The 27,974-nt window shown below is 32.9% G+C and overlaps 4 protein-coding genes across 6 annotated transcripts in view; 2 read left to right on the forward strand and 2 right to left on the reverse strand.

Moving 5' to 3' along the window:
* Nucleotides 1-6,222, forward strand: part of LOC114340311 (ubiquitin-like modifier-activating enzyme 1) — a 36,292-nt gene extending 30,070 nt beyond the window's left edge. Inside the window, exons 5-6 of the mRNA XM_028291051.2 lie at nt 2,733-3,009; nt 5,242-6,222. Of these exons, the coding sequence (XP_028146852.1) occupies nt 2,733-3,009; nt 5,242-5,738 (774 nt within the window). The 3' untranslated portion in view covers nt 5,739-6,222. The remainder of the gene's footprint in view (nt 1-2,732; nt 3,010-5,241) is intronic.
* Nucleotides 6,223-10,952: 4,730 nt separating this feature from the next.
* Nucleotides 10,953-27,974, forward strand: part of LOC114340310 (glyoxylate reductase/hydroxypyruvate reductase) — a 58,470-nt gene continuing 41,448 nt past the window's right edge. The window contains exons 1-2 of one of the 2 annotated variants that reach the window (XM_050658321.1): nt 10,953-11,041; nt 11,105-11,124. The gene's annotated coding sequence lies outside the window, so the exon portion shown is untranslated. Of the gene's footprint in view, nt 11,042-11,104; nt 11,125-27,974 lie in introns of those variants that run through there. The other variant, XM_050658323.1, reaches the window with a different exon arrangement.
* On the reverse strand, nt 20,310-20,702 carry LOC114340312 (coiled-coil domain-containing protein 186-like; the record flags this gene model as incomplete). Its single annotated transcript, XM_028291052.2, has 1 exon — nt 20,310-20,702. A coding segment is annotated over one exon (255 nt), but the record flags the coding sequence as incomplete, so codon positions are not given.
* LOC114340309 (coiled-coil domain-containing protein 186) lies at nt 20,560-27,918 on the reverse strand. 2 transcript variants are annotated; one of them, XM_050658318.1, is made up of 3 exons: nt 26,912-27,918; nt 22,659-23,422; nt 20,560-20,835 (listed from the first exon to the last, which is right to left on the reverse strand). In XM_050658318.1, exons 1-3 carry the CDS (start codon nt 27,632-27,634, stop codon nt 20,703-20,705), a joined length of 1,620 nt encoding a protein of 539 aa, XP_050514275.1. In that variant the 5' UTR covers nt 27,635-27,918; the 3' UTR covers nt 20,560-20,702. The 2 variants fall into 2 exon arrangements, with proteins under 2 accessions (XP_050514275.1, XP_028146850.1); XM_028291049.2 differs by lacking the exon at nt 20,560-20,835 and having other exon boundaries at nt 22,133-23,422; nt 26,912-27,914.

A 27,974-nucleotide genomic window follows, 5' to 3' on the forward strand; every position in this document is an offset into this window, starting at 1 on the left:
CTGAAACAATTAAAACACTATAGTAATAATAATAAGGAATATAATTATTCAGTTAACCTTCCGATGACCAACCTTTTTTGTTACACGGATGACCAACGGGTGTAAAAAATGACCCCCAGTAAAAAATGACATTTGACAAAAAAATTAAGTTGTTTTAAAAAATAAAATAATGTATGTATTCGTAATTTTTATGTTACTATTGTAACAATAAATCATAAATAAACATTAGTAAAACATATTTTTAATTACAATTGAACAAAAACAGGAATCATCATTCTGAACTTATAACTAAAGAAGTTTTAAAATATACACTAATTTGCGTCGCCACAGGTTTAACAAACAATTTTTTTTCAATATTGGAATGTTTCTTACATACAATTCCACATAATAGGTGGTATTTACTCAATATAAAATTGGAACATGGAAGGCCAAAGGAGTTTGTTCCCTTCAAATTCAGAAAATATTTTTTTTTCGTAAAATATAGAAAATATTTTTTATTACAAAATATGAGGGTATCTACAATGATATTAAACTCAAATAAAAAATAATGAGTTTAAAATTGAAAATATGTCTGAATTAATTAAATAAAAACATGCATTGGGTTCAAAATTCACCCCCTTGGTCATCGGAAGGTTAAGATGTAGCAAAATAGCCTATCATTTTTTTCTGATAACATCATACACATTTAGTGCATAAGTAGGCTTAGTACTGGGCCTATTAGTTTGTAACTTACCTTGAGTTAACTTTTTGTTAACTGGAATGTATTTAGAACTGCTATGAACACGATCTGCGTTAACTGTATTCCCTTTGAGGGCAAGGTTTAACATTAAGTTTCCTCTTGACATTATTACCTATAAGACAAAAATATTAGATTAGAGCATATATATTTTTCTGATAAAAAGTAACATACCTTCTTATATTATTACTCCCTCCTAAATCTAGGCTATAAATTAATCTAATTTGTGAACGAACACAAGTCAACTGACACAGCTCCCGTATTCTTAATCAGGTACTATCCGGTACTATCGACACTGAGATAAAGCTTATGTTTTAAAAATGTTCCAATGATTGTAAAATGGGATTATTGTGAAAAGGATGTTATTATAGGGTCGGAGATTTAGCTTAGGTATTGAATTATATCGAATTGGTGATGGTTTTTATATTATTGTATTATATTGAGTTTCCGGTTGTGTTTGAAGAATGTAATTGTTTTGTCAACATCTGAACCATCCAAATTAAATTTTATTTCTTTCTGGTCGGTTAATATTTAGTTACAATAAATGCGTTTAAATTTCTAGGGTTTAAAGGTACCGTAAAAAGCGGTCTATTACAGAAAAAAATATTGTTATATGGTCCGTTGTCAATTTCAGCTGTGCTTAGACCTATAGCGTTTATTAGGCGCTGTAAAAATTGGTCTATTGTAGATAATATTTTGTTATATGGTTCAAATATTGCTTTTAAAATGAAGACACAAATATTAACTATGAAAAACTCGTAATTATTATCCTTGCAGTACATATAGACGTTGTTCAAGTAGCTATGATAACCTCGTATATCTTGATTACGTGTTTTAGATAGTTATGCTGTGTTCATGATTATTTACGAGGTTTTCATTTTTAATATCCTAGTGGACACCTCCAAATACTAGGTTAATACAGTACAAATCTTTTGAATTAAGATAAATAAAATGTTTCTACTTGCATGACAACTTATCATTGTTCATAAAAAACACTTCTCCAAGTCAAAACTCCCAAACACTCCAAATTAAGTACCACATTCTTGATTATATACGTGGTCTTCACACTAATTCAAGAAATCACCTGATATACGTGTTTTCATTTTATGCCTCTAGAAAAAAACATGGTGTATTTGGATTTTTTCTAACAGTTGTAAACCGTGCGAGACAAAGTTTTCAAACTAAAACCACAAAAATGTCATTTTCGAAAAAAAAATTGAGATACGAGGTTTTCACACTAAGCCATCGATATGTAAAAGTGAAAAGCTGAGAAAAAGTTATAAAATATGGATTAAGAACATTACAAAAAATATAAAAGCTGACGCAGTAAAAAAATAAAATGTTTCCGAAATTTCTTTAAATCGCTCTCCTGTAAACTTAGCAAAAGTGAGTTACAATGTTTTTCATATCAGGTGTCGATCTGATATTTTCCAGATTTTTCCCATAAAGTAACACTCCACCTTCAAATGCTCGAAAAACTTATTTTTTGGGAGTTTATGGGGATTTTGCTCATTTTATAGACTTAAAAAGATAAATAAATTAAATTTTTTTTTAAGTTTATAATATAATTTGAAGTAACCGATTCTACTCTCATAAAACATTGATTTTTATGTGTTTTTGCAAGGACTAATCATATTTTTAAGGTCGATATAATGTGAATCAGTAAGTTTCCAATTCATTAAAAAAAATACAAAAAAATAGTTCCGGCCTCACAGAAGTGAATACAATCATGTTTATGCGAAAAATCAGGTTTTTAAGGGTTATTCAGGAGATTTTACAGGATTTGCTCAATTTTTGACCTTTCTACATTATTAAAAGCATGTCTTCCAAACATTTTAACAGCTAAATTTGTGCGGAGTCTTATTTTTTAATTTCATAATACGAAAAATATTGAATTGTCATAAGTGACCGTATTTTGTCCATCTTATCGGATAGTATGCTTTTAGTTGGGTTAGTTTTAGTATATAGAAATGTAATGATTTCATTTTACTTTTAGGTTCCAGAATTCATCCCTAAATCTGGCGTAAAGATAGCAGTTACGGATTCTCAAATGGCTATGAATGGTAATAATGTGGATTTGGATCGTGTTTCCCAAATTAAAGAAGAATTACCTTCAGTAGCAGAACTAGGTGGACTACGTCTTACTCCTTTAGAATTTGAAAAGGACGATGACACCAATTTCCACATGGACTTTATAGTTGCTGCTTCAAATCTTCGTGCAGCTAATTACAAAATACCGCCTGCTGATAGACATAAATCAAAACTTATTGCTGGTAAGTCTCTCTCTCTCTCTCTCTTCTCTTAGCAATTATCCTTATGCGGGGTCATTATTTCCCCATAAGTTTCTATCTTGGGTCATTTCAACATCAATCCCCTTTACCGACATGTCCTGCCTAGATGTCTCTCCCCAGGTCTTCTTTGGTCTTCCTCTCCTGCTTTTTCCAGGAACTTACAGTTCAGCAATTCGTCGTATTGGGTGATTAATGTCTCTCGACATTGAACATGACCAAACCATCTTAACCTATGCTCGCTCATTTTGGCATCAATTGGTGCCACCCCTAATATACTCATTCCTAATCTTTTTTTGAAGGAAGTGAAGAAAAGTATATTAAAGTGTGTAAATATATTTAATTTCCTTAGTTAAGCGCTTTCAACAAAAATGTCATCTTCAGCCAATGCTGCAATAAAAATTAAACTAATGAGCAAAAATATGTCTAAGTACAAAGTTTTCTAACTTAAAAGTATAAAAAAGTACTACTACTTGGAGTTGTGTGTGTGAAAACTTTGTACTTAGACATCTTTTTGCTCATTAGTTTCATTTTTATTGTGGCAGTAGCTCTGAAGATGACATTTTTGTCGAAAGCGCTTAGCTAAGGAAATTAAATATATTTACACATTTTAATATACTTGTAATGACGTCGACTTTGCAAAGTAACAAGACACTTACTCAACACACACACTACACATTACACCTGAGTTAGTCATAAGATATACAATTACGTGGCTAAAGGTTCTAGTTCTAAACCAAGGTCAAAATCAGAGAAAAAAAATTAATATACTTGTCTTCACTTCCTTCATTCATTCAAGTGTGTACAAAATTTATCAGTCTTTCAACTAATCTTTTTTTGTTACACGTTCCTCGTCTCTTTTTAACTGCCCAGCATTCAGTTCCATACATGATAGCCAGTCGTATGGCTGTTTTATAAAAATTTTTCTTCAGCTTCATTGGAATTTTTCTGTCACACAACATACAACTCGCTTCCTTCCATTTCATCCATCCAACCTTAATTCTACTCTGTAATACCTATCCTATACTAAATTCACAATAAAGATGCACTGAAAATAAACAAATCAAAACAAGTTAAATGTTACAAGGAGCACTCCCGAATCATGATTTATAAACTTTGTAAATCATGATATGCGATATACAATGTACCTACATTGTAAATTATGATTGGGAGTGCTCCTTGTTTCAATGTGTCTTGGTTTGTTTATTTCTAGTGCATCTTTATTGTGATTTTAGTATAAGCATTTAAAACTTTCACTTTTCACAATCATTTGACCATCCAGCGATATCATTTTATTTGTAATAATTCAGTGTCAACAGTGACTGTTGACATTTATGTATGAGCTCATCAGAATCAAAAGCTGCTAAATCCTAAATTTTTTTCCCTTTTTACACAGTTTCAAAGTTCAAGTATCTATTAATCTACAGGCATAAGTTTTCGGCTCAAATCCGCCATTTTATGACAGTTATTGATACCACTTTGATTAAGAAATGCCGAATACTTTTTGGGAAATTTGTTTTTTTATGCCCCTGAAAAATTTCATAAAATACAGTAGAACCCCGCAAATCCGAACTTTCGGCAAATCCGAACCAACGGAAAGTAAAAAAAAAATTTTAAAAATTCAAAATAAAATTTAAAAACATGTTTATTATGTGAGAAAATAATTACGTAAGATGCTAGCTACAGTATTAAACACTGGAACACTAATGGGTGAATAAAAGCCTCGAGTTAGACTAAACACAATCAATAAAGGAATGTGCATAATACACATTTTCCATGGTATACTATGAAGGAAAACATTGAAAAAGATAAGAAACATGAGAAACATAGTGTAATCAATATCCAGATTACAAATAATGAATCATTTAAGTACATGGCCGAATTCCCATGTCCGGTGATGAAACAAAACTACTGGCCTTAGCGATTTAATATTTCAGTGATCTAAATATTTTTCAGCTTTAGAATATTGGAGGCATAAACGTGCGGATAGAATTTCATAAAGGGATCGGTGGCAGTCCAAATCTTTTAAAAATCATCTTCGTTAGCTTCTTAGGCTAACTTTCGGATAATCCGAACTTTTCGGAATCCGAACAGGCTGTCCCCCCAATTAGTTCGGATTTGCGGGGTTCTACTGTAGATATAGCAGGTTTTGATTCTATAGGCCTCACTTTAAATATAACATAATATAATTGATTTACTGGTTTATTTTGTTTATAGGTAAGATTATTCCCGCCATAGCAACAACAACCTCAGTAGTCGCTGGAATGGTTTGCTTGGAACTCTACAAACTCACCAGAAGTTACACATCCCTAACTCCATTCAAAAATAATTTCATTAACCTCGCCCTGCCTTTCTTCAGTTGCTCAGAACCAATCGCAGCCCAACAAATGGAATACTGTGGTAACAAATGGACACTATGGGACCGCTTCGACGTTCAGGGAGAGATGACGCTTAGTGAATTTTTGGAATACTTCAAGGAAAAACACGGTCTTGAAATTACGATGTTGTCCCAGGGCGTCTGCATGCTGTATTCGTTCTTCATGGCAAAAGCTAAAGCTCAAGAACGTTTCGGTCTTTCGATGTCAGAAGTCGTCAGACGGGTGTCAAAGAAGAAAATCGAACCTCACGTAAAAGCATTGGTATTCGAACTGTGTTGCAACGATTCCACTGGTGAAGACGTGGAAGTTCCATATGTTAAATACAATTTATGTTGAGCCGACTCAGTTCAAAACTCAACTTAAAAGACTTAAGAGTTTTGTTAGGTCAGTTTCTGGATTAAGAGTACGGGAAAACTAGCCACGTTTTACTATTTACACATTGTGAGATTGCTGACCAATAGTTGGAATACATATTAGCAGCAAGAGCTTGTTTCTTTTATTATTTATTATTTATCAGCTGTTTTTTAATATTTGCAGACCTTTAAATATTTTTTATAACTTTTAAATGTCCTTTTTGTATTAACGTCATGGCAACCACTGTTAGTATTTAACCCTTTCAGCTCCGCTGTAATATGTCCAGCATCATGACGCACTTACGCGTCAAATACACTGGCCAATAGTCATCTTTGGACGCGCGTATGCGTCACCGTAGCTGAAAGAGTTAAATCTCTGTAATTTCTCCAATTTTCGTTTACCCAAAAACTGATCTATAATGAATTTGGGTACTTGACTGGAAAGTGTGATCTAAATTATTCTTCTCTCAAAGAAATTGTTTGCTGTCATTTTGAGATAGGTTAATGAAATTAATAACGGAAAGGATTAGCATTTAAACACGTTGATGCAATATACTTATAATAACTTGTAGGAGTATGTTTATTTTTATGAAAATAGTAGTTTTCAGGTAACAGTTATTATTTTCTTAAGAAATTTTCATGTGTGAGAATAAAATAAATATTTACAAAAAGTTCCTTGTTTTCCTTATATACCTACAATCGTCGACGACTGTAGCTCAACAACAATATACTAAGTCGATTCTATGCTCCAACAACAACATTTTCATTTTTAAAAATGATAAACACCAAAAGTACACATTTGTTCTCATCTTACTAAGGCACGTCGAATAATATATCGCTTATACTATTTCAGTAAGTTAAAACGTAAGAACAGTAAACGTAACAGTAAAAAATTTTCATGTGTGAGAATAAAATAAATATTTACAAAAAGTTTCTTGTTTTCCTTGTATACCTTACCTAAATGGTGGACGGCCGTAGCTCTCGGCGGCAAGATACTGACATACTAAGTCAGAGCGTATTAATATGATTCTCATTTCTAAAATTGATACGAGCCATTCACCGTGCTTCGGAGGGTACATAAAGGCGCCAGTCCTTCTGCGCTAATGTGCGGCGATACTGCACACCTTTCCAAAAAAATCTATCCGGCAACAATCACAAAATCAACAGTAACAGTATTGTGTTAATTATTTTAAATGCCAATATGGATGTCGAGCCCAAGAAACCATCCAACATTTTACGTGTGGCTGCCAGCCATTTGCTGCAACTGAATACAAGGAACGGTATCAGTAGGAAAGATCCTTCTTCAAGAGATAGCTTCTCCTATCAAGCTGGGACTTCTCCAAACGGACCATCTACCATATTATTATCAATACGTCCCTCAGAGTATGTTTGAGAGTGACAACTACAAGCTATACTCACAGATCAAACAGTGGCACATGTACAGGATTATCAGCATCCAAAATAAGAGCAAGACATATTCATTTAATTTTTAAATGTCTTACAAAACAAACATCACGTTTGTTGTTAAATAATTAGGTGACACCGATTACTCAACACAAGTGCACTAGTTTTCAATAACGCTTTGTCAGCTATTCAATATTATTCATAATTCACGGCCAGGCCGTGACAGCATTAAAATAACACTTTTCAAGTTTATTTATAGATACAGCAAAGCATCGCGGATCATTCTTTTATCAATTATCATTCGTGATTCAGATACATTATTAGACAGTCCGACCTCAAACACACCAACAAGTTACTGTGGTATTTAGAGTTGGTAAATAAATAAGTCTCACAATAAAACACTGAAAACTTTTGTTTTCTATACTTCCACAAAATTTATTATTTACAACTATGTGACTACAGTTGTTTCGGCAGAGTGCCTTTCTCAAGTGATATAATTTACAATGTGTTTGCCTTTTTAAGACTCTAACTGAAGAGGTTGAGGAGTGGGGAGCTGTTTGTCTCGAGTTGGTCATTCAGAATTATATCTGTATTTTTCAATTTATTAATTTCCATAGATTTTAAAAAAGATAGCTTAAGGCCTTTATTTTGGATATGCAGAATTTGAAACTCTTCATTGAAATAATGATTATGATCTAGAAGGTGAAGTGCGTATGTAGAAGTGTTTGTTTTTCTATTGTTGAAAGCCCTTTTGTGTTCTGCTATTCGTTGTGTCAAAAGTTCTGCTAGTTTGACCGATGTACGTTTTCGGACAGTCACCACAAGTTAGTTTGTACACACCACTCTGTAGTTGCTTTCTGTTTGGGCTTTTATTGTTCCTAATATATTTGCTTAAGTTGTTGTTAGTTCTGAAAGCTGGTATTCCTTTCTTTTTTTATGTATCTGGCTATTTTTGTTGTTATCTTGCCAGTATATGTGAGAGAGCAGAAGGTACTGGGTTCTTTCTGTGGTGGTGGATACACTAATTTCAGGGCTTTCTTATGGAGTTTTTGATTTAAAATTTTGTTAACTGTTTGTTCGTTATAGCCGTTGTTTACTGCTATTTGTTTAATGATGTTTAGTTCTATCTCGAAGTTGATACATAGACTGACAGAAATTCCCATGACAAAAAATAACTTTGAGATAGAACTAAACATCATTAAACAAATAGCAGTAAACAACGGCTATAACGAACAAACAGTTAAACAATTTTAAATCAAAAACTCCATAAGAAAGCCCTGAAATTAGTGTATCCACCACCACAGAAAGAACCCAGTACCTTCTGCTCTCTCACATATACTGGCAAGATAACAACAAAAATAGCCAGATACATAAAAAAGAAAGGAATACCAGCTTTCAGAACTAACAACAACTTAAGCAAATATATTAGGAACAATAAAAGCCCAAACAGAAAGCAACTACAGAGTGGTGTGTACAAACTAACTTGTGGTGACTGTCCGAAAACGTACATCGGTCAAACTAGCAGAACTTTTGACAAACGAATAGCAGAACACAAAAGGGCTTTCAACAATAGAAAAACAAACACTTCTACATACGCACTTCACCTTCTAGATCATAATCATTATTTCAATGAAGAGTTCCAAATTCTGCATATCCAAAATAAAGGCCTTAAGCTATCTTTTTTAGAATCTATGGAAATTAATAAACTGAAAAATACAGATATAATTCTGAATGACCAACTCGAGACAAACAGCTCCCCACTCCTCAACCTCTTCAGTTAGAGACTTAAAAAGGCAAACACATTGTAAATTATATCACTTGAGAAAGGCACTCTGCCGAAACAGCTGTAGTCACATAGTTGTAAATAATAAATTTTGTGGAAGTATAGAAAACAAAAGTTTTCAGTGTTTTATTGTGAGATAAAATGAACTTCCATCAAGTAACGGTCGAATCCATCAATTAAATAAATAAGTATTCAGCAAATAGTGTCTACTTTATCAACTCCTATCATAGGGGGGTAACTACCCCAACTAACAGGACGTTCCTGAGGGTGGAGTACCACCATAGACCAGATCTCATACCACTTAGTTAATAAATTAATTAAGGCAAATAACACTAATTGATGTGACGATAAATAATAATAATCAACTTACTCAGTTTACAGAAAAGATCGCCAAGTACAGAGATCTGGTAATTCAAATAATAATAAGCAATTATTATTAAATCAGGAGCGGTTCAACTGGCCGCTTATGCCGATGATATTAATATGAGTAGAACATTAACAGGAGCACATGAAACATACGCAGAGTTAAAAACACAAACAACAATGCTAGGTCTTGAAATTAACACAGAAAAAACAAAAATAATGACTCCGACGAGAAGAAATACCTATAGTACCACAAAACATACATGAAGATGAAATTGAATCGGTTGGAAAGTTTACATACCTGGGAGTAGAAATATATGCCGACGGATCAGAAGACGGAGAAATACGGAAGAGAATAACGCAGGCAAACCGAGCCTATTTTGCCCTCTCCCATATATTTCGGTCTAAAAGTGTCCACCGAAATACAAAGATGAGAATCTATAAAACCTTAATTCGGCCAATAACATGCTATGGCAGTGAAGCCTGGGTCCTGAAAGAAACATCCAAAAACAAACTCGACACATTCGAAAGGAAAGTACTGAGGAGAATACTAGGACCTGTGAGGAAAAACAGAAACAGGGAAAGCCCCTGTCAGACTTCATTAGAATACAAAGATTGCAATGGGCCGGACATGTGATAAGAACGGGAGAGAATATATAGGTTACCAAAAAGAGCACAGAATGCAGAGGGTTGGAAAGGCAAGAAAGCGCTGGGAAGACACAGTAAACAGAGACCCACAAGCCCTTTTAGGTGCCCGTGTATGGAGAAGAGCAGCCACAGACAAGTATAGGGTGGAGGCAAAAAATAAAGGAAGCCAAGGCGGTTCAATTTGGGCTGTAGTAGAAGAAAAAGAAATCTGGAGCAATTATTATTACTCCCAGATAGCCGAAATATCAAACAAAAGACATAAAGATTAACTCAAACTGCATAAAAGACATAAATAATAACTTATATGCATTAAGATCCCTTAATTTTTCCAAATAGCTGATTTATTGGGTTGAATTTGCCTGTCTGTGGTTTCAGTTTGATGTCAGCTAATAAATTTCTATATTTCAACCTTTTTTTAAGTTCTACACTCCCTCCTGTAGATCCGCCACTGCTCCCAGAAGTATCTTGCATAATACAGTTACAGATTTTTTAATGTTCTTTTTTTAATATTTATTTTATAGAATGACGTTTATATCGTTTATTATTTTTAAAAAAATGGTTAAATTATTAGCGTCAGTGGCGTAGCCAGGAATTGGCTTTGGGGGAGTCTGGGGGGTAAAATTTTTGAAAATTAGACCTTGAAATAGGCGTTTGGGACTCATTTAAGCATCAAAATCTTAGGTTACAAATAACTTTATCATAGTTTTCAATTCCTCTCGAAAAGGAAAAATCAACGACATTTTATTTTGTTGATTAAAACTTTAGGAAAGATGTAAAGTTGTATGTTAATGATCCTTGAGTTATAATTTGATTGATGCTCTGTCATACTGTATACTCTACCACTTTCTTATTGAAAAATACTCATATTTTAACAGATCAAAACCCATAAATATTACAAGTAATGTTTAAAACATGTTTTTCTACAAAACATTTCTACAATGTTTAATATTTTATAAATTTCGGGGGCGGGGGCGCCCTGGGCCCCTTCCCTGGCTACGCCACTGATTAGCGTCAACCTCGTTAACACGTTTTTAAGTTAGTTACTTGTGTGTTGGTTAAGTACTAAATATTTGCAAATACATTAACAGGTAGATACGTGATATTTACGATTATTCGAAGTTATATCTATAATTTTTTATTTTAATTTACAGATCACGCATTTAATTCAGTGGTAAGTGTTTTATAAATTATAATTTCTGCTTTATTTACCTACTGATGTATGCCAAGGTTAAATCAGTATTTCTTTGATAGTAATAAAATTGTAGTGATTTACAATCTCGGCAAATGAAAAATTGTAGTCAGTGTTCCCAAACGAAAAAAAATAAAATCGGTAAAATGCTGTCAAAAATTCGTTAGATTGTGGAGCCAAATCGTTAGATTTGATTATTAGCTTTGTTCGCACAGTCCATGACTGGTTTTTGACTCATGCGCATGCGCAGTTCCGTTTTCAAGCGCTTGAAAACGGAACTGCGCATGCGTTTCAGTCAGAAACCAATCATGGACTGTCTCCACGAACAAAGCTAATAATATTTAGTGATGCTGAAAATGAGAAGTTGGCATTGCTGGCTTGTTGACAACTTGACAAGTAACAGTAATGAAGTGGGAAAATAAAAGATTACTCTGTTGCCAGATTTTCTTTTAGTGCATATTCGTTTTGTCATGTTCATTTCACGCTAGTAAAAATTGTTTGTGTCTTATTTCTTCTCAGATTTAGGAATAAGTAAAAATTTTTATCTGAATATAAAATTCGTTAGAATTTCAGTCCATTTCGTTAGATCGGTAGAAAAGGGGCGAAATCGTTAGATCTAACGAATTTTCGTTAGGTTTGGGAACACTGATTGTAGTTTTTAAATCTTAGACTTATCTTTCGCACCAGGCAATATTTTATTGATTGAGACTTACAGGAAATAGTTATCAGAACAGGAAATGCAAATTTCCTACAACTCGTGATTGTACTTAGCCCCTATATGCAGGCAACCAAAATAACAATACAACAGATTTCACAGGTTGTCCAGAAACTCTCCCGACAAACGAAAATCGTAGATTCCTCAGATTTAAGACAATTGCCAATTCATCTAGTCCGAAAATGTTTCCTAAGGGAGCTAGAGCTCTTTAAAAATGGCGTCTTATTAATTTTTTTAAAATGGCTTCAGAACGCTTGTATAACTACCTATTTAGAAAAACGAAAACTATTAGTACGCCTATTTTACCAGAGATAAATTAATCGACTCTATCAATTGCGAATTTCTAGTACCGGTCATAGGCGTCCGTTTTGGGTAGGACAACGGTTATTTTATCGCATATCTTTTTTGTCTTTAACTTTCAAGTATGTGGACACTGGATTATTTAATTCTGAACTATTCTAGTATTACTCAGTGGCGCACCCAAGGGGGATTTTGGGGGTTAAAACCCCACCCAGAGCATACGAAAAATATATAAAGGATGGTAGGAAAATGTTATTTGTCTTTCTCAAACAAATATAAAAAAATTTCGATATCCAAGCCAACCCCCTCCAGAGGAAAATTCTAGGTGCGTTACTGGTACTACTAATACTCATACATGTCGGTTTATAACGTTCTCCGCCATTTTCCGACTTCCAATCGCCAGTTCGTCCATTTGTTCCATAAGTCCAGGCCTGTTCTGTCTCTTTCTCTCAGCTCTTTATTTATTCCTTCGCTCCAACTTTTCTCGGTCTACCTCGTTTTCTCTTTCCTTCTGGTTGCCATTTTAAGTATTTCCTTTGGTATTCGTTGTTTATCTATTCTTTGTATATGTCTACTGTCCGCCCTAGACGTGTACACTACACCACACGAACCAGATATATAAGTTGTTTTGTTGTTAGGTCATCTGTGATTGTTCGTTTGATTCCCATTATTTCTCTAATGCGTTCGTTGGTAATCTTTTCTCTTCTAGATCTTCCTGCGGTTCTTCCCCAAAAAACCTTTTCCGTTGCTTCTCAGCGTGTTCTTTCTTTTAGTGGCCATACCACACAGCGGTATAGAGTGATACTTTTTAGTATAGTCTCATATATCCTCTTTTTATTTTCTTTGCTGATGGATTGGTCCCATAAAATGCTGTTTAACATTGTGTTGGCTTGACTCCCTGTTGCATTTTTCTTTTAAGGCTTTGTCTAACGTTTCATCGTGCGAAATAGTGATGCCTAATAGATTCTTGTAGTCTTGGCTTGTGCGATATCGTCGAATATGAAGAGTACAGGGGAAAAACAAGGAATGTCATTTTATACATACAGAGCAGTGCGGTACATCTTTTCAATATGATGCAAGTCTTCGAAATGCCGCCCCTTATAGTCCTGTCGAAGACACTATTTGTGTCCTATAGAACAGGAATTTTTTGGGTAACAGTTGATCCGGATGTCGATAAGATTGTTATAAACAAAGAACTTGAGGAATTACATAACAGCGATTTCTCGCAAAACAAAACATTTTTTCGTATTTTTTGGGTCATTCTAAGCAAAAAATGTTCTGACAAGTTTTTTCGTAGGATGCATAGTTTTCGAGATAAATGCGGTTGAACTTTAAAAAAATCGAAAAATTGCATTTTTAGAACCTCAATAACTTTTGATTAAAAAAGAAAATAGCAATTCTGCTTAGTGCATTTGAAAGTTTAAGTCAAATTATATCGGTTTTAATTATTTGCATTGCTAAACATTTTTTTTATTGTTAAACAAAGCTATAAACACATAGTGTTTGAGTCATGTTTTCAATGATCTAACATTTAAAATCGAAATTTAGAATCGAGTAGGTAGAGTAGGTACAAGTGCAAGCGTTGCAAAGTGCAAGCAATTTTTACGTAGCATGCATTAAAACGCATGTATTATTGTCCACGGGAAACACTATGTGTTTATAGATTTGTTTAACAATAAAAAATAAATTTTTAGCAATGCAAATAATTAAAACCGATATAATTTGACTTGAACTTTCAAATACGGTAAGCAGAATTGTTATTTTCTTTTTTAATCAAAAGTTATTCGGGTTCAAAAATTGCAGTTTTCGATTTTTTGAAAGTTCAACCGCGTTTATCTCGAAAACTATGCATCCTACGAAAAAACTTGTAAGAACATTTTTTGCTTAGAATGATCCAAAAAATACAAAAAAATGTTTTGTTTTGCGAGAAATCGCTGTTATGTAATTCCTCAAGTTCTTTGTTTATAACAATCTTATCGACTTCCGGATCAACTGTTACCCAAAAAATTCGTGTTCTACTGGTCAAAATACATAAAAAAACTTGGGTAAGTCCATCTGAATACAGGAGGCCGTTGTACTCCCCCTGGTGACAGGACTAAGTATTATTGAAACAACTTAATTATTTTTATTAAATGAAATGACACAAAATGAACGAAAACTTTTATTTTAAAAACAAAACATACCTTAAACTAAATGAAATATGTATTGACATTAAATAACATTTACAAAATTTACAATTATGCCCTTCTGCTGATTTTAATTTTGGTATCCTGTCAATCCGATTGGTGTAGTCTAAAGTAGCAGCTAGTGAGGACTCCTGAAATGAGTGCTAAATTTTTTAGTTTTTGTTGTCTTATGGAGCTTCGTAAATAGTTTTTAATAATTTTTAATTTTGAAAAACTCTTTCCCCTAGCTACCGAGACAGGAAATGTTAATAAAATTCTAAGTGATACAACTACATTTGGGTACAAAGAAATTAGGGTATTTTAGCACAAACAGTTCAAAATCTCAAAACCTTAAAAAAGGTTTCATGGAGTATGGTATCATTTGAGATATATCATGCAATTCTTCTAGAAGATCATTTGAATCTATATCCAATTCTTATTCTTTTTCTATTGAAAGTATTGAAAGAAGATTCATACAATAATTTTCTAGTGTTTTATCATCTATTTCCCTCCATTTAAGAATAACATATAAAAATTTAAAAATGAATAACCATTTTCAATTTCGTTGCAAAACGAAAATACAGCCGAACCATATTCTAGTCCAATCAGAGAGTGCTGCAATCACTTCTACCGGTTTCGAAACTTATTAGTCTCTCATCAGGAGGCACATATGCTGCTCTTCCTGATCCAACCAAAACAAACCCCAGCGTGCAGTCCCGAATTGCAACGAACGAAATGGCATAGATGCCCTAGCGGCAACTGCTAGCAAAAAGACTAAGTTTTCACTCTAATGGCATATAGAACATCCCACCAGAATAAAAATTTGTAGAAGCGAAAATCGGCCAATCAAAGAATTAATGGCAATGTGTAAAATATAGATGAAACCATTTATTTTAAATGTATCTTCCTCTGTTAAGAAACTCATCCACAGATTTTTCGGAAATCAAATTGGCACCTTTTTCTCGTGGCTCGAATTTCATTTTCAGCTGGAAATTCGGAACTTATATCAAGATTTTTTGCAATTTCATTAGCAGTAATTTTCATTTGGTCATAGCCAGATATATTGTCTGTAACTTTTCATTTTTTCTGTAGTTGCTAACAACATTTTTACACAGTCTGACAAATTTATAGTTACATGTTGCAACATCTTTATACTACACCGCTTTTCCAAATTTGTCAAAATAAGCCCTGTTAAACATTCACCGATTAAATCACTAGCTTCAAAAAAACCAGCAAAAAATTCCTCGATAATTTATTCTGACTAGAATTAAAAGTGGCAACTCTATCGTCAATGAGAGCTGTTTAATATGACTTACCTACGTCTGGGATACAATCGGCGATTATCGAAAAATAGTTAGCGATTTTTACTATTTCGACAATTTTGTTTAAAATAAAATTACCCATTAAACTTATCAATTCATCTTGCCTACTATTGCTTAAATAAGTCACAAACCACTTATCACTCTCGTCCCTCTCGTTAAACTCTCCTGATATGTTCTTCCATTACTGGATCAAACTCAGAGAGCAATAATTGTAGTAACTTTGTACTAAAAATTGTACTAAAAAGTTTCCATTATTAGATTGAAACAAATGATAAGTTGTTCCACGAAAAGCTAAACATTTTGAGGCCAAAAGTCTATTTCTTTTAACAACTTCTCCTCAATCTTGGATTATCCATTATTACATTAGATTTTACTGATTATGCCGCCCCCTCGTGATGCCGCCTGATGCGACTGCCTCACCGCATCATAGCACGACACGGCCCTGTATACATATTGAGATAAACACCAATAAAGGTTTAATTCTTATGATATCTAAAAATTACTTAGGAGATTCTTAGCAGCATTCTAGCAATTCTTATTCTATAATCTTAATATAATATAAATCTATATTAACTTGTTAATTTAATAATGCACCAAAAACCTGCTAACATTCCTTATTTTTGTTCAGTGGCGTGCGGACAATCCTGGTCCTTCGCCTGGATACAAATTCTTTGAAAATTTCTATAGACTGATCTTTCTGTTTATTGTCCTGAATCGACAGCCTACTCGATAGTGCTCAGTTTTTCAAACCACATTGCGAGAAAAACGAAAATTAATGAGAAAGTTACATTCCTTGTTTTTCCCCTGTACTCTTCATATGAGATCTTCTGTTCTCCTCCAATGCACAAGTATTCGGTTTTCTTTTTATTTACTTCTAGACACCTTATATAGGGTGTCCCGAAAAGATTGGTCATAAATTATACCACACATTCTGGAGCTAAAAATAATTCGATTGAACCTAACTTACCTTAGTACAAATGTGCTTATAAAAAAAGTTATAGCCCTTTGAACTTACAAAATGAAAATCGATTTTTTTCAATATATCGAAAACTATTAAAGATTTTTTAATAAAAATTGACATGTATCATTCTTATGGCAGGATCATCTTAAAACAAAATTATAGTGAGATTTGTCCACCCCGTAAAAATTTTATGGGGGTTTTGATCCTTTAAACACCCCCAAACTTTTGTGCACGTTCCAATTTATTCATTATTGTGGTACCATTAGTTAAACACAACGTTTTTAAAACTTTTTTGCCTCTTAGTATTTTTTCGATAAGCGAGTTTTTATCGAGATGCGGCTTCTTTTTTAATACATTTACATACAATTTTTATGGGAGTTTTGTTCCTTTAAACCCCCCAAATGTTTGTGTACGTTCCAATTAAACTATTATTGTGGTACCATTAGTTAAACACAGTGTTTTTAAAACTTTTTTGTCTCTTAGTCTTTTTTTGATAAGTCACCTTTTAACGAGATGTGTCTTCTTTTTAAAAATATACCAAAAAATGTAAATTATAAATACATTTTCAGATTATTAACAGGTCTCTATAATCGTACTTAACCATATACAAATATGTCGTGGATTCGACAAATATTCAAAATATGTCGATAAACACTGGCTTATCGAAAAAGTACTAAGAGGCAAAAAAGTTTTAAAAACAGTGTGTTGAACTAATTGTGCAACAATAATAATTAAATTGGAACGTACACAAAAGTTTGGGGGGTTTAAGGGAACAAAACCCCCATAAAAATTTTATGGGGTACACAAATTTGACTTTAATTTTTATTTAAGATGCTGCTGCCATAAGAATACCACATGTCCAATTTTTATGGAAAATCTCTAAGAGTTTTCGATATATGAAAAAAAAATTGATTTTCATTTTGTAACTTCAAAGGGCTGTAACTTTTTTTGTGTGCACTGTTGTATATAGGTAAGTGTGGTTCAATCAACCTATTTTTGACCCCAGAATCTGTGGTATAATTTATGACCAATCTTTTCGGGACACCCTGTATAATACTCTTCAATTAATTTTCTAGTGTCAAAAATGCTTAAAAATTAAAGACGAAACCGATATCCCTTGACTTACTTAAAACGGACGCCTATGATCGGCACTACAAATTCGCAATTGATAAAATTGGTTGATCTCTGTATGATAAATAAACGTACCAGTTTTCGTTTTTCAAAATAGTTTTTTTTTCAAAATTTTTTCAAACTGAAAAAAAAACGAAAAAATTTCAAATTGATTTTTCTAGAAAACGGTGAATTATACCGACTTAAAGCCATAGTACCTTGCTTTACTACTATGGAATAAAATATCCGTTGTCCTACCCAAAACTGACGCCTATGACCGGCACTAGAAATTCGTTTTCGTTTTTTTTTAAATCGAAGCGTCCTGGAGCTATTAAAAAAAAAAGTAATTACAAGACTCCATATTTAAAGAGCTCTAGCTCCCTTATAGCCCGATCAAAGAGCAATCTGACCCAAAAAAAATAAAGGAAGGATGAAAATTTGGGAATAGGTAGTTGAAATTGTCTATTATTATATAAGAAAAAGTTTACAATTCTACATCCTCCCTAATTTTACAAAAATGGAGAGGAATACCCCTTCTCGGGGGTGAAAAGATATACATTCAAAATAAGTCCGAAATTGGATAACATGACTAATTCTAAGCAACTTTTGTTCTATAGAGTTTTTTCACTAAGTCAATACTTTTAGAGTTATTTGCGAGTGAATACGTTCATGTTTAACAACAAAAAACATGTTTTTGTACGGTTTTTCGCAAATAACTCAAAAAGTAAGTATTTTATGGAAATAAATATTCTTAGTAAAAATATAGCTTATAAAAAAGTAAAAAGAATAGTGTAGAAACAGAGTTGTAGCTAATGAGTAGGTTCTTATTCGTCCAATTCCAAATCGAATATTTCAAAGTGAAATAACCAAAAAACGGAGCATTTTCCGGGAAAAACTCATTACAACTTTTTTAAAGTGTTTAAAAAAAGATTTATTTTTGTATTTTAAAAAAACTTCTAACAATAAAAGTAAGTGAGTTACGCTCAAAATATTGTTGCTCCCTTTTATGTTTTGGTAAAAAGAATCGCGAAAATCGACCCCTAATAGCATCCCAAATAAAATTAATCGTTACCGCTTCACAAGTTACTTTTCTCATGTACTGTTTATAATGATCTATAAGTTTCATTGGTTCAAACTGTTCAGTTTTGAAAAAACTTGGTTTTAAAATAAAAATTTTTTCTAATGTTAAAAAAAAATCCATTTTTTTTTCAAAATAACTTAAAAATTATTAGTGATAACAAAAATCTCAAAGACTAATAAAATGTACGTTTTGCTTTTCTGAATATTTTGGATTTTTTTTTTGTTTTCTTGGTAGACAAAAATTGGTTATGCTATGACTGTTCAAAATTTGCATACCCTCGTGATTAGTGACTCGTTCAAGCCATTTTAACTACAGCTTTTTCAAAAGCAAGCACTTTGAACCGATGAAACTTACAGATCATATAAAGAATATATAAGCAAAGTTAGCAAAGTAACTTGTGAGGCGGTAACGATTAATTTTATTTGGGATGCTAATTAGGGGGTGATTTTCGCGATTTTTTTATTAAAAAAAGCGACCAACAATATTTTGAGCGTAACTCACTTTTATTTTAGACGTTTTTTTAGAAAACAAAAATAAACATTTTTTTAAACACTTTAAAATAATTGTAATGAGTTTTCTCTGAAATGTGCTCCGTTTTTTGGTTATTTCACGTTGAAATATTCGATTTGAAATTTGACGAAGAAGAACCTACTTCTCATTAGCTACAATTCTGCTTCTACTGGGTCAACAGACTTCATGCATACACCATTTGTTTCACTTTTTTATAAGATATATTTTCGTCAAGAATATTTTTGTTTGATAAAATATTCCTCCTTTCCTATTTCCTAACCTCCTTTTTGAGTTATTTGCGAAAAACCGTCCAAAAGCATGTTTTTTTTGTTAAGAATGAACATATTCACTACGAAATAAATCGAAAAGTATCGACTTAGTGAAAAAACTCCATAGAACAAAAGTTGCTTAGAATTAGTAATTTTATCCAATTCCGGACTTATTTTGGATGTATATTTTCACCCTCCGAGAAGGAAGTACTCCCCTCCATTTTTACAAAATGGAGGGGATGTAGAATTGTAAACTTTTTCTGACATAATAATAGACAATTTCAACTACCTATTCCCAAATTTTCATCCTTCCTTTATTTGTTTTTAGGTTTTCGTAAAGTATTGTGTACCTTGATTGGGCTATTAGGAAGCATTTTCGAACTAGGTGATTTGGGTTAAACCCTCATATTTTGAGCCCAGGAATCTACAGTTAAAATATTTCGAATTATTAATGAAACACCCTGTATATCCCACATTAACTGACATTTTATAACCACGTTTTGTGAGTTTCTGAAAATTATTAAACAAATAAACTTTTATTTTGGGGTGATGCTTTGGTCACTGGACCTTACATCTCTCTGCCATTGTAAAGACAAACAATTTTACTTATTGTTTTCATTGTAGAACAGATTGTAAAAAAACTTGGATGTTAATAATAAAAAAAAATTTGGGGCTCAAAGGGTTACGCGAATTTTTTTGTATAAACAGAGATAAAGGTTAACGAAAAACAAAAATTGAGATCAAATGCTTAGCATTTATTGACTAGCATACAATATAACCATAGGATAGGAGATAAACGTTTCAGTCACAACAAAAATAATAGATTTATGTATATATAGACACATTAAATAACGTAACAATAAAATACTTCTTTACTTAACTTTATTACTATCTTTTTTAATCGAATTCGACGTCTTCTGTTCCCTCAGAATATAACCTTGTAGTAACTTGGATTTCTTTTGAAGTTCTATAACCAAAGTATTTACATGCTCCTCCAAAAAATCGATCTTCTCTGATTTCTTCGCACTAATCTTCTGCAATTTAACTACATGCTCTATCAATGTCTGTTGATCTATTGTGGTGTTTGGTCTATCTACAGAACGGTCACTAACATTTAACGACGAATTCTAACTACTGTTACTATTGCTAGACTTATCCGGGTCTTCGAATTTTTCTAACTTTTTATGATAATGTTGTAGTTCTCTATTTACTTCCCTTAGAGACATATCATACTTGCTTTTTATAACAATACTTTCTGACCTCTGATCTGTAGCTTCTTGTGAAAGCTTTTCGCATAATTTAGTCTTGTCTGTTAACTTCTTAACCAAATCTTCCGTTTTCTTCTTTAAACCTCTGCCTTTCCTCGTTCAGCTTAGAGGAGTACATATTTGCTTTGGTCTCTTGCTCTTTGATTTGTCGTTTTAAGAGAGTATTAATTTACAACAAGATATTCAAGGCATATCCACATTCTGTAAAAATAATGATTTGAACTTAAATGAATCAAAATGTAAACTATTGACTTTTTCTACAAAGCGAGAAATCATAAGAACATATTATTTTATTAACGAAGTAAAACTTGAAAGGTTAACAAAAATCAGAGATCTAGGGGCGTTATTCACTAGCACATTCTCCTTTAATGAGCACATTCTCAAACTAACTAATGATTGTTATAGACAGTTAGGCTTTATCCTAAGATCCAGTAAAGAATTTTATTGTGACACTACAATTAAGCTTTTTAATGCATATGTGAGGTCAAAACTCGAATATTGTTGTACCATATGGAGTCCCTCCACCATATCACATAGTGATATGATAGAGAGGATTCAGAAGAAATTTTTAAGGTCTTTATATCTAAAGAAATTTGGGATTTATCCTTTTAAGATTTCCTATTAACTTGCAGCAGCAGCCAACAAAGTGACCATAGCCATTATGATATCCAACCTCCGCTAGGAGATGGAACTTTAAGAAGAAGATTAACTTGCAGAGAATGCCTTTTGACACTGTGTTATTGAGCGAAAGGCGTAGAAATGCCCAAATCATTTTCATATTTAATATAGTTTATCAAATCATAGATTCTCCTACGATTCTTTCATTTATAAATTTTAATGTACCAGACCAAAGACTTAGATGTAGACACACTTTATTTAAAATAACTCCAGAATACGCAAACTCCCCCATGGCAAACTGCTCAATGGCAATGAACGATTTTATCGTGAGTAAAGACCTTGACCTATATAATATGAAAAAGAGTACTATGTTACAGAAACTGTAAATAAATAAGGGTATCTATTTATTGTTTTAAAGTGTATTTATTTTATTGTATTGTATAAATTTTATGTTCTTATTTCTTTGTATTGACCAACTGTGTGTTTATAATTGGCATCATTGCTGTAAATGTGCAGTATAAATAAATATATATCCCAAATTAACTAACACCTTATAACCACGTTTTGTGAGTTTCTGAAAATTATTAAAAATTGAACTTTTATTTTGGGGCTCAAAGGGTTACTTGAATTTTTTTGTATAAACAGAGATAAAGGTTAACGAAAAACAAAAATTGAGATCAAATGCTTAGCATTTATTGACTAGCATACAATATAACCATAGGATAGGAGATAAACGTTTCAGTCACAACAAAAATAATAGATTTATGTATATATAGACACATTAAATAACGTAACAATAAAATACTTCTTTACTTAACTTTATTACTGTCTTTTTTAATCGAATTCGACGATTTCTGTTCCCTCAGAATATAACCTTGTAGTAGCTTGGATTTCTTTTGAAGCTCTATAACCAAAGTATTTACATGCTCCTCCAAAAAATCAATCTTTTCCGATTTTTTAGCGCTAATCTTCTGCAATTTAACTATATGCTCTATCAATGTCTGTTGATCTATTGTGGTATTGGGTCTATCTACAGAACGGTCACTAACGTTTAACGACGAATTCGAACTACTGTTACTATTGCTAGACTTATCCGGGTCTTCGAATTTTTCTAACTTTTTATGATAATGTTGTAGTTCCCTATTTACTTCCCTTAGAGACATATCGTACTTCCTTTTTATAACAATATTTTCTGACTTCTGATCTGTAGCTTCTTGTGAAAGCTTTTCGCATAATTTAGTCTTCTCTGTTAACTTCTTAACCAAATCTTCGTTTTCTTCTTTATACCTCTGCCTTTCCTCATTAAGCTTGGAGGAGTACATATTAGCTTTGGTCTCTTGCTCTTTGATTTGTCGTTTTAAGAGAGTATGTTCACATGTTAGTTGCTGAACTCTTGTTTCCATGGAAGTAAACTCGGATTGTAATCTTACATTCTTATCAGTTAGTTGCTGCGTGAATAGTAACAATTCAGCTTCTCTAGTTCTACATGTTTCCATATCAGATTCTAAATCCTGGTTTCTTTGTTTCAGCAGCCCCATCTGTTCATTATTGGCTACAAGTTGATCTTGTTCATGTTTCAATTGAAGTTTTAGCTGTTCTAACTGTACAGACTTAGTTTGTAAGTCGACTACATCTTGTCTTTGTTGATCGGCACATCCTCGTAGTTCACTAAGCTTTATTTCGTACTCAGATCTGTCTTTTTCCAATTGTTGGACTTTTAAGGAAAGACTATTGTTTTCTTGTAACATTTCCTTTTGCTTGGTTTGCAATCTTTCCAGTTCTTTTTGAAGTAAAGACGATTGTTCATCTTTGTCCTTTTTTTCGTGTTTTAACAAAATTAAAGAAGCCTGTTGCTCTTGCACTTGTTGTTCTAGAAGATGGGCTCTATTTTCTTCGGAATTCCGGTATGATTTAATAGATTCCTCAGCGTCTCGCTTAACTTGGTCTATTGTACTAACCACCTAAAATACAAATTAGATTATGAAACACAGGTGGTTGGTTAACCAGGGAGCAGTTGCGCCGTTAGAAAAAAATCTAACATTTTATCCTTTTCCGTGATAACTTGATGAAAAATTTTGCAACATAACTTTCCACTCATAAGTGCCTCGAGGAAGATTGTAGGAATGCGCAAATATTTTTTTTAATTAAAAAAAAAATATTTTTTTATTTTTTAATTTGTTTTGTGGAATTTATGGCTTTGGTAATAACCAATTAGTTTTAAAATTGTTAGAAATAGATATTTTTAACATAACAAGTAAAAAAATATAACATAAAAATTTGTTTAAAATTTGTATTTAAATTCATATTGTTAGATTTAATCTCAACATGCGACTGCTTACGTGACAGAAGTGAGTGCAACTGCTCCCAAGTTAATAAACTTCTTAGTAAATTGTGTAATTACAAAGCCAGGGAGAGAAATGACAGCACCAAATACATACAGTGGAACCCCGATAAGTCGGCCTCCGATATCCCGGAAGTCCGGCTAACCCGGATCGATTTTCATCAGATAAAATAAAAATGTTTTCACTTTTTACCGAGTTTTTTTACCAAGAAATAAACAATAATGTATACAACTGTATGTAATTTAGATGTACTGGACATAAGTATTTCATTTTTTTGGCAATTATAATTAAGTTTATCTGTAAGAGTACCGTATTTTATTAATTTTTACCATATTCTCCGGTTATAACCCGGATTTTCGATAACCCGGATCGGCCGCGGTCCCGATTAATCCGACTTATCGAGGATCCACTGTATATGACATAGGTAAGATAGGGAGACACTTTAACTCGTTCATTCAATTTGATAATGGGTGAAACTGTGTTGCCAGGAGATAGAAAAAAGATTGAAGAACAATCAAAATAGTCAGCGAAATCCGTAGAGAGCAAAAAGAATATATAGAAGAAATAAGAGGGTTTAGACAAGAGAATGTAACATTAAGGGAAGAAAACACAAAGCTAACACAGGTAGTTTTTCAAACAGAAGAAAGGCTTGAGAGTTTGGAAAATGGAAAAAGACATAAAAATATAGTTATACAGGGCTTGGACGTAGATACAAATGTCCCAGCCCAGATACCCTAAAAATGCAATGAAAAGTCTTTTTGAGCTTGAAAATAAAGAGGATAAAAGAAAAGTCACACAAAGTAAATTAAGAAATCGAAGAGAAGGCCTAGTTTATTATCACCAACAACTTATCAAAGAATGACACAATTGCACAGAAATATGTCAAGACAGAAAGTGCGAAAACTACGAAAGGAAGGAAGAACATTGAAAGTAGGGTATAAGAAAATATACTCCGATCATGAAATAGGGCGCTGGGATGGCATGAAACAAACTTTGGTTGTAGAGGCCCAAGCAAAAACTAAGCACCAGCAAGAAAAAGAAACAAAATAGAAAAGCGGAAGGACAAGATATGGTTAGCAACAAGGAATGTCAGAGGAACCTTCTATGAAGGTACTCTAAAGGAACTGATCAATGAAGCAACGAAGAAATAAGAGACAATGTTCTGCAAGAGACAAAACAATTGGCGTCGTAAATAACTAACATAGAAGAAATGGTGCTCTTTAAAAGCCGAAAAAAAAACAGGTAGCTTGAAACTGTTTTTTTGTATGTCAAAAAATGCACAATAACTACCTCTTAAAATCCACCAAATTTCATTTGCATATCTCAACCTGTTTTAGAGTAATAAATAAATCAACAGTTTGTAAGAAAAATCTAAAAATCTAAACCCCCTGTATCTCAGAAACGAAGCATTTGTGGATATACGTTTATCAAGCAAACTGTCATTATTTCTTCATGCAGAATTACCTCTTAAAGTTTATCATACTTAAGTATTTAAAAACACCCTGTATTGATGAAAAACATGGCTAGTTGTTAAAGTACCTAACTTTTTTATTACCCAACATAAGCGAATGAATCAAAACACAGAATGTTAAAAAAAACCTGAGGCTACAGTTGGGTTTTAATTTCAGAATTTTATATAAGCGAGAATATTCCACAGGCTGTTGCGAACTTTGAGAAAAAAAAAACACTGTTTGATTGGTACACCCGGTATACAATGAAAATTTACCTGTCTAGCAACAATATTATTACAGCGATATTGTTAAAGAATAAGGCTGTAACATATTAAAACAATCACTTAAAGCGGACAACAGGTGTAGGAAATTCAAAACATCAAAAATGACCCATTTTTAAAGTGGTGCATTTCTTGGAGAAGTGTAGTTTTAAAAGGGTGGATAATTCTGAATACATCGGTGTAGTATTCAATGAAAATGGAAAAGAGAAATGGGAGCTTGATGCCAGAATAGGAAATGGAAATATGTCAATTATTAGAAAATATTCAAAATACGTTTCTAAAGAAGGCAAACTCCCAATATATAAACCAGTAATTAGACCCACTGTAATATATGCCTGCGAGGCATGGGCATTAATTAAGAAGAAAGACTCTGGAAATATGGGAAAGTAAAACATCGTCGTTGTGGATGTGAAGAGAGCTAACCTACATTTGCTTAAAGATGAACTAACTGCAGTATCGCAATCAGAAAGAAATATTTCATATTGTAGTGAAGAGATCTAAGTGAATAAGTTACATATTCACTTAGATCTCTTTCCTATAATGTGAAATATTTCTTTCTGATTGCGATATACTCCAGTTAGTTCATCTTTAACATGTTGACGGACAGTGCGTCAAATCTATAAGCAAGTGTTGTGATACTATATGTATTTTGCAAAGTAGAATAGGGAAAAATGCAACATCTATAGACGTTGTGTCACATTACATCAATGGAAATTAGACGTCTATAGACGTTCTGTCCATAAACGTGTTGAGCAAATGTGGGTTAGTTCTCTTCACATCCACGACAACAATATTGAGACATATTCGGAGAAAGGAAGATAGAAGACAGATGAGAGAGAAGAACGAGCAACAAAGTAATGGTTTCGTACAAAAAAATCTACCATCACCAGGTTCGTCAATTCACAAAGAATCAGATAATTGGAACATGTAGAAAGAATGGCAGCAAACAGAATGCCTAAACTAGTTATGACCAGAAAATTAATAGGCCCCAAAAGAAGAGGTAGATCCAAAACAAGGTGGATTAATAAAGTGGAGGAAGACCTTAAACATGTGAAGGTGTGGGACTGGAAAAGAAAAGCACAAAACAGAAGTGAATGCAGAAATATTGTACATCAGGTCCTTCAAGTAGTTAAGAATTTGGTATATACCTACTCAAGTTTGAGTTTTATTTAAAATACTTAATTGTAATTACTTAGTTAATCTTGATTGTATTTTAACACATTCACGGACACATCTTCTTAATCACACAGTCATGCATTTGTAAGTGTCTACATATGAAGTTGTGTCAGTGAATGTGTTAAAAAAATGTCCTAGATCTCAATGGCCTGTTGTGGCTGTTGTGCATATCAATAATTAAATAAGATTGAAATTCTTACCTCTTGATACTTAGCTGTGATGTTTTCCAGCTTCGCTTGAGTATCTTTAACAGTCTCTGACTCTGTCCTTAGATTTATTTGGACTCGTTTGAGTTTGTTGTCAATTGACGTCAAATCTGCTTTTTTCTGCTCACAATCCTGCTGAAGCAACTTGTTCTCATGGTGTTTTTTATCAAGCATTTGACAAATTCGAGATTTCTCATTGACCATCAACCGAACTTTATACTGCATGTGTTCAGTTTCACGAACAGCTTCGCTTAGCTTTTTCTCAGCAGCTTCTTTTTGTTGTTTCTCTTTTAGAACGTTTTTCTCGGATACAGCATATCGCACAACCATAGCTTCTTTTTCTTTAACTGCTGCATCTTTCTTTTTAGTAGCAATGTCTAATTTAGATTCTAATTCTTTAACAGTTTGTAGTACTTTCGAGTAATCTACCTCCAGGTTTCTTATTTTGTTGGATTTTTGTTCTAGTATACTTTGTTGATATGTTATAGTCTCCCTTAACTTATCAGTAATACTCCCTTCTGTATCCTCAGTTCTTATAGACTCACTGTTAGAAATACTGTCTTCATTTTCATTGCCACTTTCTGAACAATCTGTTCCACTTGGGTCTAGGGCACTATCTTCTGAATTCGTTTTTTTCGTTTCAGTCTCATCTTGGGGTTCTTCTTCATTATGTATAGAGCCTTCAGTGTTTTCTGAACTTTCTACATCATTACTCATTACTATAACTTAAATGTTTACGAATTTAAAATTCTCTCCCTTTTATTTATTTGAAAATTAGAAATGTTGACAGGAAATGACACTAATGACAGTGAACTGCATGATAACGATTTTTAGGCAATTCCATAAAAAAACTAGGTTTCACGGTTGTCCGATGACTTGGTTGCACAATTATGCTTTCTTGGTGGATGATGGAGTGTATTTATTAGTTTATAGATAATAATCTTTTTTACAAAACCAAGTGCACAATTTACAGCAGTTTTTTACGGGCATATTTCACTAATAATTATTGTTTAATCTGATTACAACGGTTACACTGCTAGATAGGCAACCAGTAATT

The sequence above is a fragment of the Diabrotica virgifera genome, chromosome 8, assembly GCF_917563875.1.
Source record: "Diabrotica virgifera virgifera chromosome 8, PGI_DIABVI_V3a".
NCBI classification, from domain to species: Eukaryota; Metazoa; Arthropoda; class Insecta; order Coleoptera; family Chrysomelidae; genus Diabrotica; species Diabrotica virgifera.

What these genes read in the sequence shown, in the direction of transcription:
- LOC114340309 (XM_028291049.2), bottom strand. Translation starts at nt 27,634, where the DNA reads ATGAGTAATGATGTAGAAAGTTCAGAAAACACTGAAGGCTCTATACAT. An exon ending in TCACAGCTAAGTATCAAGAG is followed by an intron (nt 23,423 to 26,911) that starts GTAAGAATTTCA and finishes TTTGTATTTTAG; the next exon opens with GTGGTTAGTACAATAGACCA.